Raw genomic sequence first — 15,813 nt, forward strand, 5'->3', positions numbered from 1 at the left:
AGACGGGGCGGCCGTTGACGGCGACGAGGCCGGCGCGGATGCTGGCCTGCACGCGCGCGCGGCTGACGCCCCCGCCGCCCAGCCGCGCGGAGATCCACGCGTCGACCCGCGACCGCCCCTCCGCAGCCGGCACGGCCTCCTCCAGGCGGGTCCCGGCGTGGCCTCCCCTCCGGCCCAGGGCCGGCGCAGGCTCAGCCTCCGTGACCGCGTCCGAGGAGACGCACCTGGGGCGAGAGGCCCGGAGGGAATGGCTTCGGCTCGCGCCGCGGCGGAGGAGCGCGGACAGCGCGGTGGCGACCGCCGGCGGCGGCGCCGCCGCCGTCGCAGCTGCCATGCTCTCGGGTGGGTTGGGTCCGTGGCGACGAGTCAAGCGGAGAGCTTGGAGGAGCAGGAGGATAACGTTTGGGTATTTTTGGGACCCGGTATGGATCTCTGTCAAACTATGGGTATGGGTTGGGCTGAATGCCATGTCTGTTTTTTTTTCATCTTATGGGATTTGTCATCTTGTACAAGTTTGAAGATTATTACCTAAAAAAATTAGTCCCCCTATAAAAAGAAACCTAAAAAATAAGTTTGAAGAGGAGCTAAAAAAAGAGTTTGAAGAGGCCCTAGAAAAATTATGAGTTTGAAAAGTGTGGCAAAGACAACTTGATAAAAACGGTCGCCCATGGGGGAGCTCCCGCACGGTCGATTTCAACAGCACCGACGACATAGAACGCCCATGCATCTTCTTCATCTCTTCTGGCCCGGGCTCACCCGCGAGAACTACTATGTAGGGCCAATAAGTGAGTGCGATGTGCCCTTGTGGGCCAACAATTTCAATTAAATCAGATTTTTTTTGTTTCTTTTTGCTGCTTCGGTCCTTGACATAGGAGGCGTAGAATGGTGACATGTCACCACCGAACTCCAAGATGACGAGCCTCATTGCTTGGGTGGCGTTCGAGATAGATGAGTACTTTAGGAACTCCATAGTTGGTGATGTTGGCGTTCTTGCACGTGTAGCTGAGCTTTTCGCAGGATCAATGTTGTTCTTCTATGCTCGTCGTTTAACATGGGAATATGGCAAAAGTAGGGGCGGAGTCAGGAAACGGGTAGCCAGGGCCTCGACCTGGGGGCGTGGCTGGCTGACCCTTCGCCATGTATAGGTACAACTACAGTACATGGCATTGTTTGTCACTGTACATACATTGTTTGTCTCGGGCATCACTCAAACCTGAAGCCGCTACTTGGGCAAACAAATTGGTTCTCGGGATGGTGACGCTGGACGAGGCAGTGACGTGAATGGTTACTAGCATTGATGGGTTCTTGCTCACCGTTCGACAATGCCATTGGCTCGTCTACCACCAGTCGATAACGGTGTCGATTCCAGCGAGTACCGACAAGGAGAGAACTCACGATGTTACCAAGGAGCACGTCGTTGCAGTCCTTCTGTTCCTTGGCATCCAAGTAGTAGCCTAGTAGCAATCTTGATCAAGAGACTAGAGTTGGGAGGTGCATGTCCATAGATCGCCCGCGGATAATCAACCAACCAGCCAAAGATTGCCCTCCGCCACTTGCGGTGAGCGTCACTATTGTATCTATTCGCGCTTCCTCTATACCGACGAGTACTTGGAAACAGACGAGAAGCAAAATAGTCTAGCTCGGCTGAAGTCATTTTCTATAGGTTCCCTCAATAATATGTAGCCGCCACATGTATAGCCTACTTGGTATTGTGAATAGAACATATTCAATATATGAATTTGCCTTTCACTATCCATATACCAGAAACAATAACTAGTAATATGATTTAAAATATTGATTGAAAAAACCCAAAATAATGCTAAAATATTTTGAAAATTCAAAATAATTATCTCAAAAAGACTTTGATATAATATCTTTTTTTGGGTTCAATTTTTTCCAAAATTTTCAGTGATATATAAGACTTTTGAAATAATTTTACCAAAATTTCAGAAGCACAAATTCAACTATTTCCTACATATTTCAAAACATTACAAATATAAGTCATAAATATTCATGCTATTTTCAATTACTTATAGTCATATTTAAATCATTTTAAGAGACATTCCACAGAAAAATCAGCTTCCAAAAACATTTAGCACAATCTTCAATTGTTTGAAAAACAATCTCACATTTCAACTCATAGTTTTCTCACAGACGTTTGAATTATTTTAGACATATTTCATTCGATCTCAACCTTTTAAACATACACCAACAAATTTTAAAAAGTATTCCACGCACAGTTTCACAATATTTTTGCCAAAAATATTTTCAAATAATTAGAAAATTCGTATTTAAAATAATATTTTGTACGTACTTTGTTAAGTCCTTTTAAAAAAAAAATCTGCTATGAAGCTTTTTCGTTGTTCATTTTGCTCAGGGGTCATTTCGGTAGAAACGGTAAGGCTTCTATAGGGCCGAGATTCTTGACGGCGCGCCACAGCAAAGCCTTTTTTCCTACCCACGCGGCCCATCACCGAACCCATAAACCCTCCTCTCCATCCCCCCGTTCACCTGCAGCAGCTGCTAGGGTTCCTCTCGTCCACCCCGCCGCCGCCATGGCCGCCGACACCTCGAAGCCGCTCTTCCCGGCGGCGCCGCACACCTCGCTCCTCCCGTCCCACGGCAACGCCAACCGCCTCTCGCCGGAGGCGGCCTACTGGCGCAACTTCCGCTCCTCCACGCTCGACACGGGCTCCACCGCCTTCTCCGTCACCCACCTCGCCTTCTCCCCGGCGCACGCCAGGCCCACGCTCGCCGCCGCCTGGTCCTCCGCCGTGCACCTCTTCGCCGGCGACCCGCTCGCGCCGCGCCCCAAGGTGACCGTCTGCAAGGACGCCGCCGCCTTCTCGCCCTCCTTCCGCTGCGACGGGGCGCTGCTCGCCGCCGGCGACGGGCGGGGCGTCGTCCGCGTCTTCCGCGTCGACAAGCCGACCGCGGGCCCGCTCCGGACCCTCTCCGCCCACGCCGCCCAGGCCCGCGTCGTCCGCTACCCGGAGGCCGGCGGCGACAAGGTCCACCTCCTCACCGCCGGCGACGACGCGCTGCTCGCCTACTGGGACGTCCCCTCCGAGACGCCCGTCTTCACCGTCCCCGCCGCGCACCGCGACTACATCCGCGCCGGCGCGCCCTCCCCCGTCGACCACAGCCTCTTCGCCACCGGCTCCTACGACCAGAGCGTCAAGCTGTGGGACGCCCGCACGGGGAAGGCCCCTGCTTTGTCATTCTCCCATGGCGCCTCGGTGGAGAGCGTGCTCTTCCTGCCGTCCGGCGGGCTGCTTGCCACGGCCGGAGGCACAACGGTGAAGATTTGGGATGTGATTGGTGGTGGCCGGCTCGTGCACTCGGTGGAGAGCCATGTCAAGACGATCTTCGCGCTCGCGCTTGGGAAGATGGGCGCCACTGGGGAAACTCGGCTGCTTAGCGCAGGGAGTGATGGTTATGTCAAGTGCTTTGATTATGGGGAGCTCAAGATGACACACTCGATGCGGTATCCCAAGGAACTGCTGTCCGTGGCTTGCTCACCGTGTGGGACGGTGCTTGCTGCCGGGTCTTCAAAGGGAGACATCTTTGTGCGCAGAAGGAAGAAGAATGCAACAGAGGAGGAGGAAGAGGAGGTTGTAGGCAGCGAGTTCGCTTGGACAATGCCCAAGCCAGAGAAGCAAGCGCTCAAGCCGAGCTACTACAGATACTTCCTCCGCGGCCAGAATGAAAAGGCCAAGGAGGGCGACTTCGTGATCTCAAGGCCCAAGAAGGTGAAGTTTGCAGAGCACGACAAGCTGCTGAGGAAGTTCAGGCACAAGGACGCTCTGGTTTCAGCATTAGCCAAGAACAATCCCAGGAGCGTCGTGGCGGTGATGGAGGAGCTGGTCGCGAGGAGGAAGCTGGTGAGATGCATCGGGAATCTGGACGTGGCCGAGCTTGGGCTTCTCCTCGACTTCCTGCATCGCAACGCTACCCTGCCAAGGTACGCAAGGCTGTTGCTTGGGGTGGCGAACAAGGTGCTGGAGATGCGCGCGGAGGATATCATAAGCGATGATGGGGGGAAGCTGAGGGGGTGCATCAGGAACCTTAAGCGGATGGTCGTGGAGGAGATTAAGATACAGCACACGCTGCAGGAGATCCAGGGGATGATATCTCCCATGCTCGCGCTTTCTGCGAGTAGATTAAAGTGAAATTTTGTTACCTGTTTGGGCTGCCATAAGTGCTCGTGTATGTTCATTTACGCTTGATAGACCATGCTTGCTTGTTGGTTAAATTTGGGCTTGTTTCTACTGAGTGAGATCCTCGTGCCTAGAGACTTTTGATCAGATTGTTCTTCTAGTATGTCCCCTTGTTTTGATGATGTTCAGTACCGATTCAAGTGATGTGGTCGCTTATTCCTTGCGCTTCTCTTCCACAAAATGTTATCAGTCATTCAGTTTCCAAGTTGAGACCATGTGGCCTGTGCTGATCATCCTGCCAGAGCTAGAATGGTTACATTTATCTGGAAGAAATTGATAATTCTGCTGTTCCAGATACTGGAGCTTTTCTCTGTCATTTTTCTTGCAGGCCTGTCTTGATATTTTCGTAAACTTTGTAGTGCATCATCAAACGAGTTCTGGACAATGGCAATCCGTCTCCTGCCACAAGAAAATTTGCAAAAGTTGGCTGCTTATTTCCTTAATCCATCCGAAAGCATTCTACTTTCACCTTACCTCTGGCTCTCAGGTATTTTGAATCTTACCTGTTAAAATCCTCAGTTCAATGCTCTGTCATTACCACATGGCCATAATCCTCACTTTTGATCAGATTCGCTTATTCCTTGTGCTTCTTGTATTTGCACTTCTCTTCCAGACATATATAATCAATCATTCAGTTTCTATGTTTTGAGACCCTGTGGCCTGTGCTGATCATCGTGCCAGAGCTAAAATGGTCACATTAGTCTGGAAGAAATTAATGGTTTTGCTGTTCCAGAGGTAAAGCTGCTGCCTTGTGACCAGAGGTAAACCATTAGTCTATGTGTTGTGCTGAATGTTGAGTTACATGCATCTGTATTTATTAAGCTACAAGTTAGTCCTGGGTCTCTTGAATCGTGCCTCTGCATAGAGTGCATTTATTACAACTAAAAGTGGCTAGACATTTGTTCATTACATTTTGAGACTTTGGACTATTTGTGTGTTATCCAAGATAGTAAGAGATTGTTTTTCTTTTTCATTCTTCTTGCAGGCCTGTCTTAATATTTTAATTTTTTTTTGTAATGATCGTCAAAAGAGTACTTGCCAATGGCAATCTGTCTCCTGTCACAACAAAATTTGAGAAAGTTGGCTGCTTCTTTCGTACTCCGTATTCCTTAATCCATCCAAAAACATACTGCTTCCACCTTCCCATCCGTCCCTCGGGTAGTGAAACTGTTTTGTTGATTCTTATCTCTTTCGATCCTCAATTCAATGCTTGATGCTTACCACATGACCAGAATTTGTAGTTTATCTGTTTGTTCATGAAGTGTCATAATTTTACCAGTTGCAACTGCTTGGCTTAATTCTATGGTTGCATTTTTCCTATGATTTATCACTGATTTGATTTTCTCAAGTGTTGCCTACTTGGTCACTCAACTAGTCTGAACTCTGAAGTGTCTAGCAAATACATAGGGCATAACTTGCCTTTGATCATATTTCATCCATGACAAATTGAATTTAGTTTCATCATATTTTCCCTTCTACTCCCTCCGTCCCAAAACAAGTGTACAAAGTTGAGACACTTATTTTGGGACGGAGGGAGTATATTATTGCAGATCTGATGCTGTTTTCCCTAGCCAATGCATAAACCTACTTTTACCCATTTGTGAATTCATGGGGTGTTAGATGGGCTCTATGATTCCCTGAATCGTTTTTTGTCTAAAGATAGGAAACCCAAGTTTGAGATTGAGGAGATGGAGCCCTCCAGGAAGGGGAGGTATTTGACAAAGAGGCATTTGAAGCTTCAGAGGAAGCGGGGAAAGAGGAAGAGGAAGGAGACCAATAAAAATGATCACTGGCAATATCAGACCCAAGGGAAAAATACAAAAGAGAAATTTTCTACAGCTGAAGCTTGACTCAAATATAAGATGGAGAAGGTATCAACAAGTTAGCCTTGTCTTCTCTTTTGATATTTGGTTTGCTTGGTTACTTCCTCACTGAAACATTTTGACAATGTGTGGTTTCCTTAACAAGGAAGTTGTTTGCTTGCTTTTTCTATATTAGGTATGGGACTTGCTAATTGCTACTTTATACTTATTTAGATTGTACCCCCTCCGTCCCTAAATGTAAGATGTTTTGGCCGTTCAAATTAAACTGCCAAAATGTCATATATTTAGGTAGAGGGAGTAAAGTGGAAGATGCTTAACATTATAAACCTGAACATGGTTTGACAGTTAACATCCATATGTCAGCACAGTACCTATCAGCAGCCTGTTTCCAGTTCATATGTCCATAAACACAACTCGTGACTCTATATATGTGCACGTCTTTTTCAATTGCCCACTGATACATGTCTTCTTTTTTATCCCCAGGCACTTGAAAATTCAAAACATGAACAATGGCTGGTGACAATTCGTCGTTTCATTGTAGTATCTGAAAAAGGAGGTCAAACCATACAATCAGCATGTTGCACTTTAAGGAAAAACACAATCCCAGAATGCTGATCTGGTTCATGGTGGTAGCAAGGAAGCTTATTCACTAGGAATAGAGGAATTGGATCATGGAAAGGACCAAGGACCGTATCTGGCCTGTCACGGCCCCTGGTGCATCAACGGCAGCATCCACCGAACAAGAGTCTGACGAGGAGGTGCCAGTTCCTGGAGACGGGGTTCAGTTAACTGAAGAAGGTTCAGAGAAGGAAACTGCCAAGCCCAGCCCAGCGCCGATGCACCACCCGCGTGGTTCGGCCCAACCCCAGGGTCACCGGCCCGAACCGGACGCGCTGAGCATAAAGGCAAAGGTAGGGTTGTTGTTGGGCCAGAACCTGAAGAAAGAATCCCCTTGTCATCTCACCTGCTCCTACTCTGAATTCCTCTTTCTTCCTCGTCCCGATTCTCTCCTTGTATCCGGACATGTGGACATGTGTTCCCTGTAGAAACTCTGATCCATGGCAACTTGCGTGCCATAGTGAGTACAAAGGGGTGAGACCTGTGTGCGCAATTTTTGGGCTCCTGACATGGCCTGTGGTGCTTTCTCTGATATACGTACTGACCTCATGGATGCATCCGTGCCTCATGAAGAACATGATTCTGGTAATGAATCTGGTGTCGATGATGTTGCGAGTGGAGATGATATATGCAGTTCTGAAGACAGTGTTGTTTCTGCTCATGGGGTGTTGTATCCAGGGGAGTGAGGAAAAAAATTGTCTGGTTGTCACCGTGTTAGCCACCTCCAATTCGGCCAACATGAGCCTGCCGTCTCAATTCCATTCACCAATTGGAGCTCGACGATACGGAAGGTACATCCATGGCGCCCACACAACCTCTCGTGCACTTGACTACCCATTAGCGGTATTCTTCTTTGACTTCTACCGCCATGCCGCCGCCTAAATCTCCGATGGTGGTGAGTGCTAGCTCCATTTCTCCCAGGTTCATGTTTCCTCCGTTAATTTTATGGGTCTTTGCTTCCATGTCAACATGTGCCACTCCCCTCGGATGAAGGCAGTGGATCGGAAGGAGGCCAGCATGAGGCTTGACATCATGTCCGTTGAAGGGAAAAGCGTCGGTTCCCCGCTCCAGAAGGTGCGTAGTCATGGTGGGTGGTGACACAGAGAACCGAAGCATGGTGGCTGGAAGCGAGCATCCGAATTGTCTTTGGTTCCTTGTTACCACAAGAGCGAGAAAGCAAGTACACAACACAACGCTAGCGAAACCCAAAGCAACACATCTGAACTAAAAAGAAATTGAAAAATGTTTTTCACCGGCTGACAAACAGGGTCCATCAGGGAAAAAAGCTCAAAACTCTTTTATCTCTCCATTCCTTGGGAGCTTATCAGATGAACTGAAAAAGAAAAAAATATATGTTTTTCGCCATCTGATAAATAATCCATCAAGACAACAAAAAACTCAAAGGGCTCACTATTCTGGAAAATCATGAGTTCAATCCAAACTTTTGGGGCAAATCTCAAAACATGAGGTTAAACTCTCGACCTCTTCCCTTATTACAAGCTGAGTTAACCAACTAGCCACCTTACATGTTGCGATTAGCTTACTTCATTTTTCTTTTTTAAATATAATGCCACAAAAAGCATCATTTTCCCTATTTGTTCTTTTCTTCTTCCCTTTTTCATTTTCATTTTTGCTTTTTGGAAATGCGTGAACTTTTTTCATTAAATTCGATGATTTTTTTTTCAAATCTGATGAACTTATTTCAAATTTGATTAACTTTTTTCAAATATAATGAACTTCTTTCAAATTGAATGAACTTTTCTTCAAATTGGATGATCTTTTTTTTAAATTCGTTGAATTTTTTAGACAGAATATTTTTTTCAAATTCAATCAACTTTTTTCATATTTTATGAAATTTTTGAAATTTGATAAATTTTTTAAATTTTAATAATTTTTTCTTAAATTAGATGAATTTTTTTCATTTTAATTTTTTTTCGTTTTTTATTTTTTTAATGAACTTTTGTGAGGGCCCTATAGGAGTTCGTCACTTGCGGTGTGTTGATTTGTTATTCTCTTATCCTCTCAAAGGCACCCCAAATAAATTTATGGTCCAGAATAAATTAGGATTAATATTTTTTATATTAAAATTTTATACCTTTTAAACATATATTTACCATATTATAACCTTAACTAATATAATTATATATTGCTTAGTTGACATGGTTAACCACATAAAAATACTACTGAATATTAACTATAGAATTCAATGTCATACAACTCTTGTGTACTAAAAAAACTGGATATGCTAAATTTCAATTGTATGTTCTATGTTGTAACAAAATTTCTCTTTTGAGTTAATTATTTATGATTGTATAAATTATATAATCTGTACTCATATGTATGTTCTGTATATATAGCTTAATATTTTTAAATATTGTGCTAAAGATCTCTAAGATGTCTAGTAAGCATATTTGTAGAAATTCTAGAGTATAAATTGAACAATTGACAAATATGTCTTCTAAGATGTCTAAAAATATATTATTGTATTAGGTTCTTGTTTGGTATATATATTTTTAGGGGAATTCTTGTTTGGTATCTAGTGGGTATCAATGGAGAAATTCTAAATTCATGTGGTATCCAGCAGCGAAAATTCACTGGTATAAAATGTCAGCAAACCCTTGCCCATCGAACATGATATCAATGGATACCCGTATCCATGGATAATATCTACACTAGCGTAAATATTGATAAACTCTTAATATTTAGTTGTTATACGCTTTGTTTTTGTTTAGTAGTATCATAGTATTTCATAAGGGATCTCTTATATTTTGAAGAGTTTTTAAGGGGTCTTATTTTGAGATTTTAAAAAAAATATTATTCTTTTATAACAAATTCGGAAAATGTACGCCCTAGATTTAAAATTTCAAAACTACGACCCCGTCGGCTTGGCTGAACCTGAATTAGGATATTTCGGTCTTTCCTAGGCCGAAACGAGCTCTTCGGTCTATTGTGGCAGAAGAGGTGTGGATAGGGGCCACAAAGTTACTGTCGGTGGCCCTTTGACCGAAGAGATTAACTTCGGCCCAGCGTCGACCGGAGAGGTGGACTTCGGCCTACCAGTGACTAAAGAGTTCTCTTTGGCCAACCTGTGACCAAAGAGGTCGAGATAAGGCCGAGCTTCTTCTTCATGCAGCCAGTTGTTTCCTCTCTGACTTCTCTCTCTCCCTTTCTTCTCGTGATTTGCTCGATCTCCTCTATTTTCTGGCCAATCTCGCATCCAATCCGTAGAAATAGTAGAGCATAGCCTTCCCTGGCGGCCTAGGGTCCTATCTATCCATGAGGTAGCTTTTTGGCATGAAGTGAGCATAGGCGAGAAGGGGCCATGGTGGGGGTGGAGGTGCGGCTGGGAAGGAGGTGGCGCGGCTTGGGAGAGGGGAGGAGGCGCTGGTGGTGATGAACCTTGGTGGGAGGTAGTTGGAATCCAACCTCCGGCAGCCGAGGGGAGGCGGTGGTGGTGTCCGGTGGTGCAAGAACTCAATGGCGCTTAGTTGAAGAGAGGAGCAAGAAGTAGCGGACGCACACGTTGAAGGTATTACCATGTCGGCTAAAGATATTGAAGTACACACACCACAATGGCTATTTCAGAGGCCGCTCGATGAAGAATGAAGCGAGGTTCAATGCCTGGTTTTATAGGTTCGGTGCACAGGCAGGCGGGAAATGGTTGGCGGGAAAATAAGAGGTGAACGATGGCGGGAAATGCTTGGCGGGAGCGACAGCGGTAAAAGAGCACTCTTTGCCCTAGTGTAAACCGAAGAGTGGTGCCATGCAACTTTGGTCTGCAGTTCACGCGAAGAGGTGGGCCCCAACGGACTCTTCAGCCTGGTGTAAACCGAAGAGTTCTTTTCAGCCTGTTTTCGATCTCTTCGATCTACAGTACACCGAAGTGTTGTTTTCGGCCTACGTACGACTGAAGAGTATCTCTTCGGCTTCAGCTGGGCCAACGGGGTCATAGTTTTGAAATTTTTAATCTAGCGCATACATATTTCGAATTTGTTATAAACAAAATAATATATTTTTAAAAAATTCTAATTATGAGACCACAAAGGACAGGGTCAGGGTGGACCTAGCGTTCAGGGACAGGGTCAGGGTGGACCTAGTGGGCCTGAACATTTTTGTCCACGTTGTTCCACTTGGAAAAAGAAGAACAAAAAAAAGTTCCACTAAAAATAATGACACTCCGTCGTCTACGATGGTAGATATCCCCAATCCCACGGGACGCCGGCCGGAATCCGCCGCCGCCGCCGCCTGCGCTGTGTTTCCTTGATTCAAGCGAGCACCGCAAAAAACCATGCCCCCCTGCTCCTCTTCCTACACCGTACATCGCTGAAGCGCTCTCGCGCCGGACCCCGGCGGCCGTCGGGGTGGAGGATCGAGGGGCCAAGCTGGGACTTTTCGAGGCCGGCGGCGGAGCGCCAAGGGGAGGAGGCCGCGGCGAGTAGAGGGAGTGTGCGAGCATCCTCGAGACAAAGCGCATCCAGATCCAAAGATAAGAAGAAACTTGCTGATATATCGGTTGGTCAAGCTATCAATGCAGATCTCACGGTTGTTCCCATCGTTGGCATGGGGGGTCTGGGAAAGACCACATTAGCTCAATTTCTTTACAATGACCCTGAAATTCAGAAGCATTTCAATTTATTGCTATGGGTGTGTGTCTCTAACAACTTTGATTTGGATTCTCTGGCTAAAAGTATAGTTGAAGCAGCTCCCGAGAAGAATGGTGCAGAAGCAGCTGCTTCCACGAAGACGAAGACACCGCTGGACAACCTTCAGAATGTAGTGGGCGGGCAAAGGTACCTTCTTGTATTGGATGATGTCTGGAAACAAGAGGTTCATAAATGGGAGCAGCTCAAGGCCTGCCTTGAACGTGGTGGCATGGGTAGTGTGGTCTTGACAACATGTCGTGATAAAGGAGTTGCGGAAATAATGGGTACTGTTGAAGCTTATAATCTCGGAGCTTTGGGAGGACAATACATAAAGGAAATTATTGAGACAATGTCGTTCAGTTGTTTGAAGAAGGGAGAGGAAAGGCCAGCCGTGTTGATGAATATGGTTGATGAGATTGTGGAGCGATGTGCTGGCTCTCCTTTAGCTGCAATGGCTCTGGGCTCCGTACTGCGTAACAAGACCAGTGAAGAAGAATGGGAAGTTGTTTCAAGCAGAAGCAACATTTGCACCATGGAGTCTGGAATCTTGCCGATAGTACTAAAGCTCAGTTACAATGACTTGCGGCCACAAATGAAGCAATGCTTTGCCTTTTGTGCTATATTTCCCAAAGCTTACGAGATTGATGTGGAGAAGCTGATCCAACTATGGATTGCACATGACTTTATTATCCAAGAAAAGCAAGTTCGTCTTGAAAACATTGGCAAACAGGTTTTCAGTGAACTAGTCTCAAGGTCATTCTTTCAGGATGTGAAACAAGTCCAGACCACAATCGGTGAAATTGAACAGGACGGGGCGTGCTATTTCAGAACTACATGTAAAATCCATGATCTTATGCATGATGTTGCACTCTCTGTAATGGAGAAGGAATGTGCCTTGGCAACTGAGGACCCAGGCAAGATTGGATATGTTGTCTCAACTGAGGAACCAAGTCAGAGTGAGTGGCTTCCAGACACGGCTCGGCATTTATTTTTGTCATGCAGGGAACGAGGAAGAAAATTGAATAGTTCTCTCAAGAACAGTTCTCCAGCCATCCAAACACTTCTGTGTGATAGCTTTATGAGCAGAGCATTGCATCATTTGGCAAAATACAGCTCCTTGCAAGCATTACAGCTCCGTTTGTTGGGATCATTTCCGCTGAAACCAAAACGTCTGCATCACCTGAGGTACCTAGATCTCTCAAGAAGTTTAATAAAAGCACTTCCTGAAGATATGAGCATTCTATACAACCTGCAAACGTTGAACCTCTCTGGCTGCATATCTCTTCGTGAACTTCCAAGACAAATGAAGTATATGGCTGCCCTCCGCCACCTTTACACTCATGGTTGTCCAGAGCTGAAAGGCATGCCTAGAGACCTAAGAAAACTCACATCCCTACAGACACTTACATGTTTTGTAGCAGGTAGTGGCTCTAATTGCAACAATGTTGGAGAGCTCGGGAATTTAAACCTCGGTGGTCAATTAGAGTCACATCATCTAGAGAACGTGACAGAAGAAGCTGCAAAAGCTGCAGACCTCGTGATGAAGAAGGAACTAACAGAACTGATATTAAAATGGACTGTTGGATCGGATAACGTTCTTGATGAACCTAGCAGTCGGGATGATGCAAAAGTGCTCGGGGAACTTAAACCTCATGATGGGCTGCATGCTATAAGGATACACACCTATGGAGGCACCACCTTTCCAACATGGACATCTATGTTTCAAAACATTGTTGTGATCCATATTTCTCATTGTAACAAACTGCAATGGTTCTTTAGCGGTGACATTAACACATCCTTTGCATTTCCAAATCTGAAGGAGCTTACGTTGCAAGAGCTTGTCTGGTTTGAGAGATGGTGGGAAATAGATAATGGAACGCAAGGAGAAGTGGTGATGTTTCCTCGGCTTGAGAAGTTGCGCATTAGTCAGTGTGAAAAGTTGACAGCATTGCCAGGGCAACCGACCTTCCCAAACCTCCAGATCACTCGTATTGAGAGATGTCTAGAGTTGACAACTAGAGTTGAATCACCAAAGCTCAGTGTATTAAAGATGGAAGGACGTGATGTATAGTTGTTTCAGTGGGTAGCATAGCCTTGTGGACAGTACAGAAACAACCTCGGCGGCCGCTGAGCATGGTTTGAGGGAAGTAGTGATCATGATTTTCCTCTGACAGTTTTGGTGTTGCAAAATTTTCAGCTAGGTGTAACAGACTTGTGTGCATGTTCTGTACACCTTCAAGAATTGTCAATTTCGAAGTGCCATGCGCTCCTCCACTGGCCAGAAAAAGAGTTTGAAGGATTGGTATCCCTGAGGAAGCTTGAGATTCACCAATGTGACAATCTGACTGGATATTCACAAGCTTCTGCCGAGCCATCAACATCATCAGAAACAAGTCAGCTCCTTCCACGTCTGTCATGTGGGGCGTTGCGTACAGGCGCAGGCCACACGACCAGGAGCAACAACCGACGGCCACAAATGGCGAGGCGTGATCGGCGGCAGGAGGCGTGATCCGTATGCATTGGTTCCTACAATAAAGGAGTAGTTTGTTAGGCATAGTTTCCTGTTTGTTAGCAGCCCATGGGGCCTTTATATATCATGTAATCAGCACTCTTTGACGAAAAGCAATGAATCATTATCTCCCATCTCTCTCTCTACTCTTAATCTCATCTCCTGCACCATTGAGCAGTTAGGCAAAAACCCTAGCGCTCCTATCCACCGAGACTACGAACTGCGTAGTCGAGGTCCCGCTGTCTTGGGCGCCGAGGTCCTTGAGAACTTGGTATCAGGTTCCAGGTGTTCCGTTTCTTCTTCCGCGCTACCTCCGCAGCCCACCTCCACCCTTGTGTCCACGCCTAGCCCACCTCCATCGCCACCATCCGCCGCCGCCTCGGTTACTTCAGCCATGACGGAACCAACCACCGCTGATTTGGCCAAGCTGATCGAGGCCTTGACTGCAACCGTGTCGTCCTTGCAGACGTCCGTGGCAGCACTGTAGAAGGAGAAGTTCGCCTCCTCGTCCGACGCTGACGGGGGCCACTACGGGCAGCACCACAACGATCGACCCCGGAGGTTTCAGAAGATGGATTTCCCCAAGTTCGACGGTAAGTCCGATCCTCTCGCATTCATCAACAGATGCGAGTCCTTCTTCCATCAAGAATGGATCGCCGAGGAGGAGAAAGTGTGGATGGCGTCATATAATCTTGAGGGTACTGCCCAGCTGTGGTATATGCAGGTCCAGCGCGACGAGGGCACACCGCCGTGGTGCCGCTTCACCGAGCTGCTCAACCTCCGCTTCGGCCCACCCCTGCGCTCTAACCCGCTGGGCGAACTGATGGCGTGCAAGCGCACGACGTCCGTCATCGACTTCCAGGAGCGGTTTGAGGCGCTCCTTCCCCGGGCAAGCTACTTATCGGAGACACAGAAGGTTCAGATCTTCACCGCGGGCCTCCAGCCACCCCTCAGCCTCGACGTGGAGATCCACAACCCGCAGTCCCTCGCCGTCGCCATGAGTCTCGCCCGCAAGCTGGAGCTGCGCGACCAGTGCGCGCTCGCCTCCGCGCCACCGGTTCGTTTTCAGCAGAAGGGCATCCTGCCGGCGCCCGTACCACGCCACGCGCTCCCTGCACCGGCACCACCAGCCGCACCCCAGCATGCAGCCATTCTGACGGAAGGGCACCAAGTCAAGCGCCTGTCATAGGCGGGGATGGAGGAACGCCGTCGCCTAGGCCTCTGCTTCAATTGTAATGAGAAGTTTGGCAGGGGCCACAACCGCGTGTGTCAGCGCATCTTTCTCCTTGACCTGGCGCCAGACGACGACGACGACGGCACGGCCTCCGCCACCGCTGATGCCTCACCGACCGACCCTCAGATCTTGCTCCACGCAATCGCCAGCGTACGCACGAGCGAGACCATGCAGATGCATCTCACGCTGGGGGGTGTCTCCCTCCTCACCCTGACCGACTCCGGCTCCACCCACAACTTCATCTCCGAGGAGGCGGCCGCCCGCGTCACACTGCCATCCCCCACCCCCGAGAAGATGCGCGTGACTGTGGCCAACGGCGAGCGCGTTCCGTGCCAGGGCGCATACCGCGCCGTGCCCTTCCACATCGGCCGAGACACATTCTCGGAGGATTTCCTCGCCTTGTCGCTTGCGGGCTACGACGTCATCCTGGGCATGCAATGGCTTGCAACGCCGGGACCAATCCTGTGGGATTTCCGCACCCTATCCATGACGTTCTGGCGGGGGGACCATCAGGTGTGCTGGCGCGGCATTGCAGGACCGGCCGGACCAACCCTGAAATCATGCAGCGACCGCGACTTCCTCGACGCCATCATCGCCGAGTTCGACGGCATCTTCACCGAGCCCTCCGGCATGCCACCACCCCGCGACCGCGACCACGGCATCACCCTGCTGCCCGATTCTGCCCCGGTGGCCGTTCGTCCGTATCGCTACCCAGCCGCGCACAAGGACGAGCTGGAGCGTCAGTGCGCCGCCATGATCGCCCAGG

The 15,813-nt window shown here is 47.9% G+C and overlaps 3 protein-coding genes and 1 long non-coding RNA gene across 4 annotated transcripts in view; 3 read left to right on the top strand and 1 right to left on the bottom strand.

Annotated features, from left to right (window-relative positions):
- LOC119335378 (RNA pseudouridine synthase 2, chloroplastic-like) overlaps positions 1 to 348 on the bottom strand; it is a 4,159-nt gene extending 3,811 nt beyond the window's left edge. Inside the window, exon 1 of the mRNA XM_037607508.1 lies at positions 5 to 348. Within this exon, the coding sequence (XP_037463405.1) occupies positions 5 to 334 (330 nt within the window). The 5' untranslated portion in view covers positions 335 to 348. The remainder of the gene's footprint in view (positions 1 to 4) is intronic.
- A 2,178-nt stretch (positions 349 to 2,526) lies between these two features.
- LOC119335377 (protein SLOW WALKER 1-like) lies at positions 2,527 to 4,379 on the top strand. The gene has a single exon (XM_037607507.1). The coding sequence runs from the start codon at positions 2,556 to 2,558 to the stop codon at positions 4,170 to 4,172; it is 1,617 nt and encodes a 538-aa protein (XP_037463404.1). The 5' UTR covers positions 2,527 to 2,555; the 3' UTR covers positions 4,173 to 4,379.
- Positions 4,380 to 4,987: 608 nt separating this feature from the next.
- LOC119335379 lies at positions 4,988 to 7,154 on the top strand. Its single transcript, XR_005161835.1, has 2 exons — positions 4,988 to 6,091; positions 6,527 to 7,154. It is a non-coding gene; the product is annotated as an uncharacterized LOC119335379 (long non-coding RNA).
- Positions 7,155 to 11,069: 3,915 nt separating this feature from the next.
- Positions 11,070 to 13,947, top strand: LOC119341881 (putative disease resistance protein RGA4). The gene has a single exon (XM_037613727.1). The coding sequence runs from the start codon at positions 11,222 to 11,224 to the stop codon at positions 13,373 to 13,375; it is 2,154 nt and encodes a 717-aa protein (XP_037469624.1). The 5' UTR covers positions 11,070 to 11,221; the 3' UTR covers positions 13,376 to 13,947.
- The last annotated feature ends 1,866 nt before the right edge of the window (positions 13,948 to 15,813 follow it).

This window comes from Triticum dicoccoides, chromosome 7B (genome assembly GCF_002162155.2).
Source record: "Triticum dicoccoides isolate Atlit2015 ecotype Zavitan chromosome 7B, WEW_v2.0, whole genome shotgun sequence".
NCBI lineage: Eukaryota > Viridiplantae > Streptophyta > Magnoliopsida > Poales > Poaceae > Triticum > Triticum dicoccoides.

Bases quoted from the DNA above. Each gene is read 5' to 3' on its own strand.
- LOC119335377 (XM_037607507.1), top strand. From the start codon at position 2,556: ATGGCCGCCGACACCTCGAAGCCGCTCTTCCCGGCGGCGCCGCACACC.
- LOC119341881 (XM_037613727.1), top strand. From the start codon at position 11,222: ATGGGGGGTCTGGGAAAGACCACATTAGCTCAATTTCTTTACAATGAC.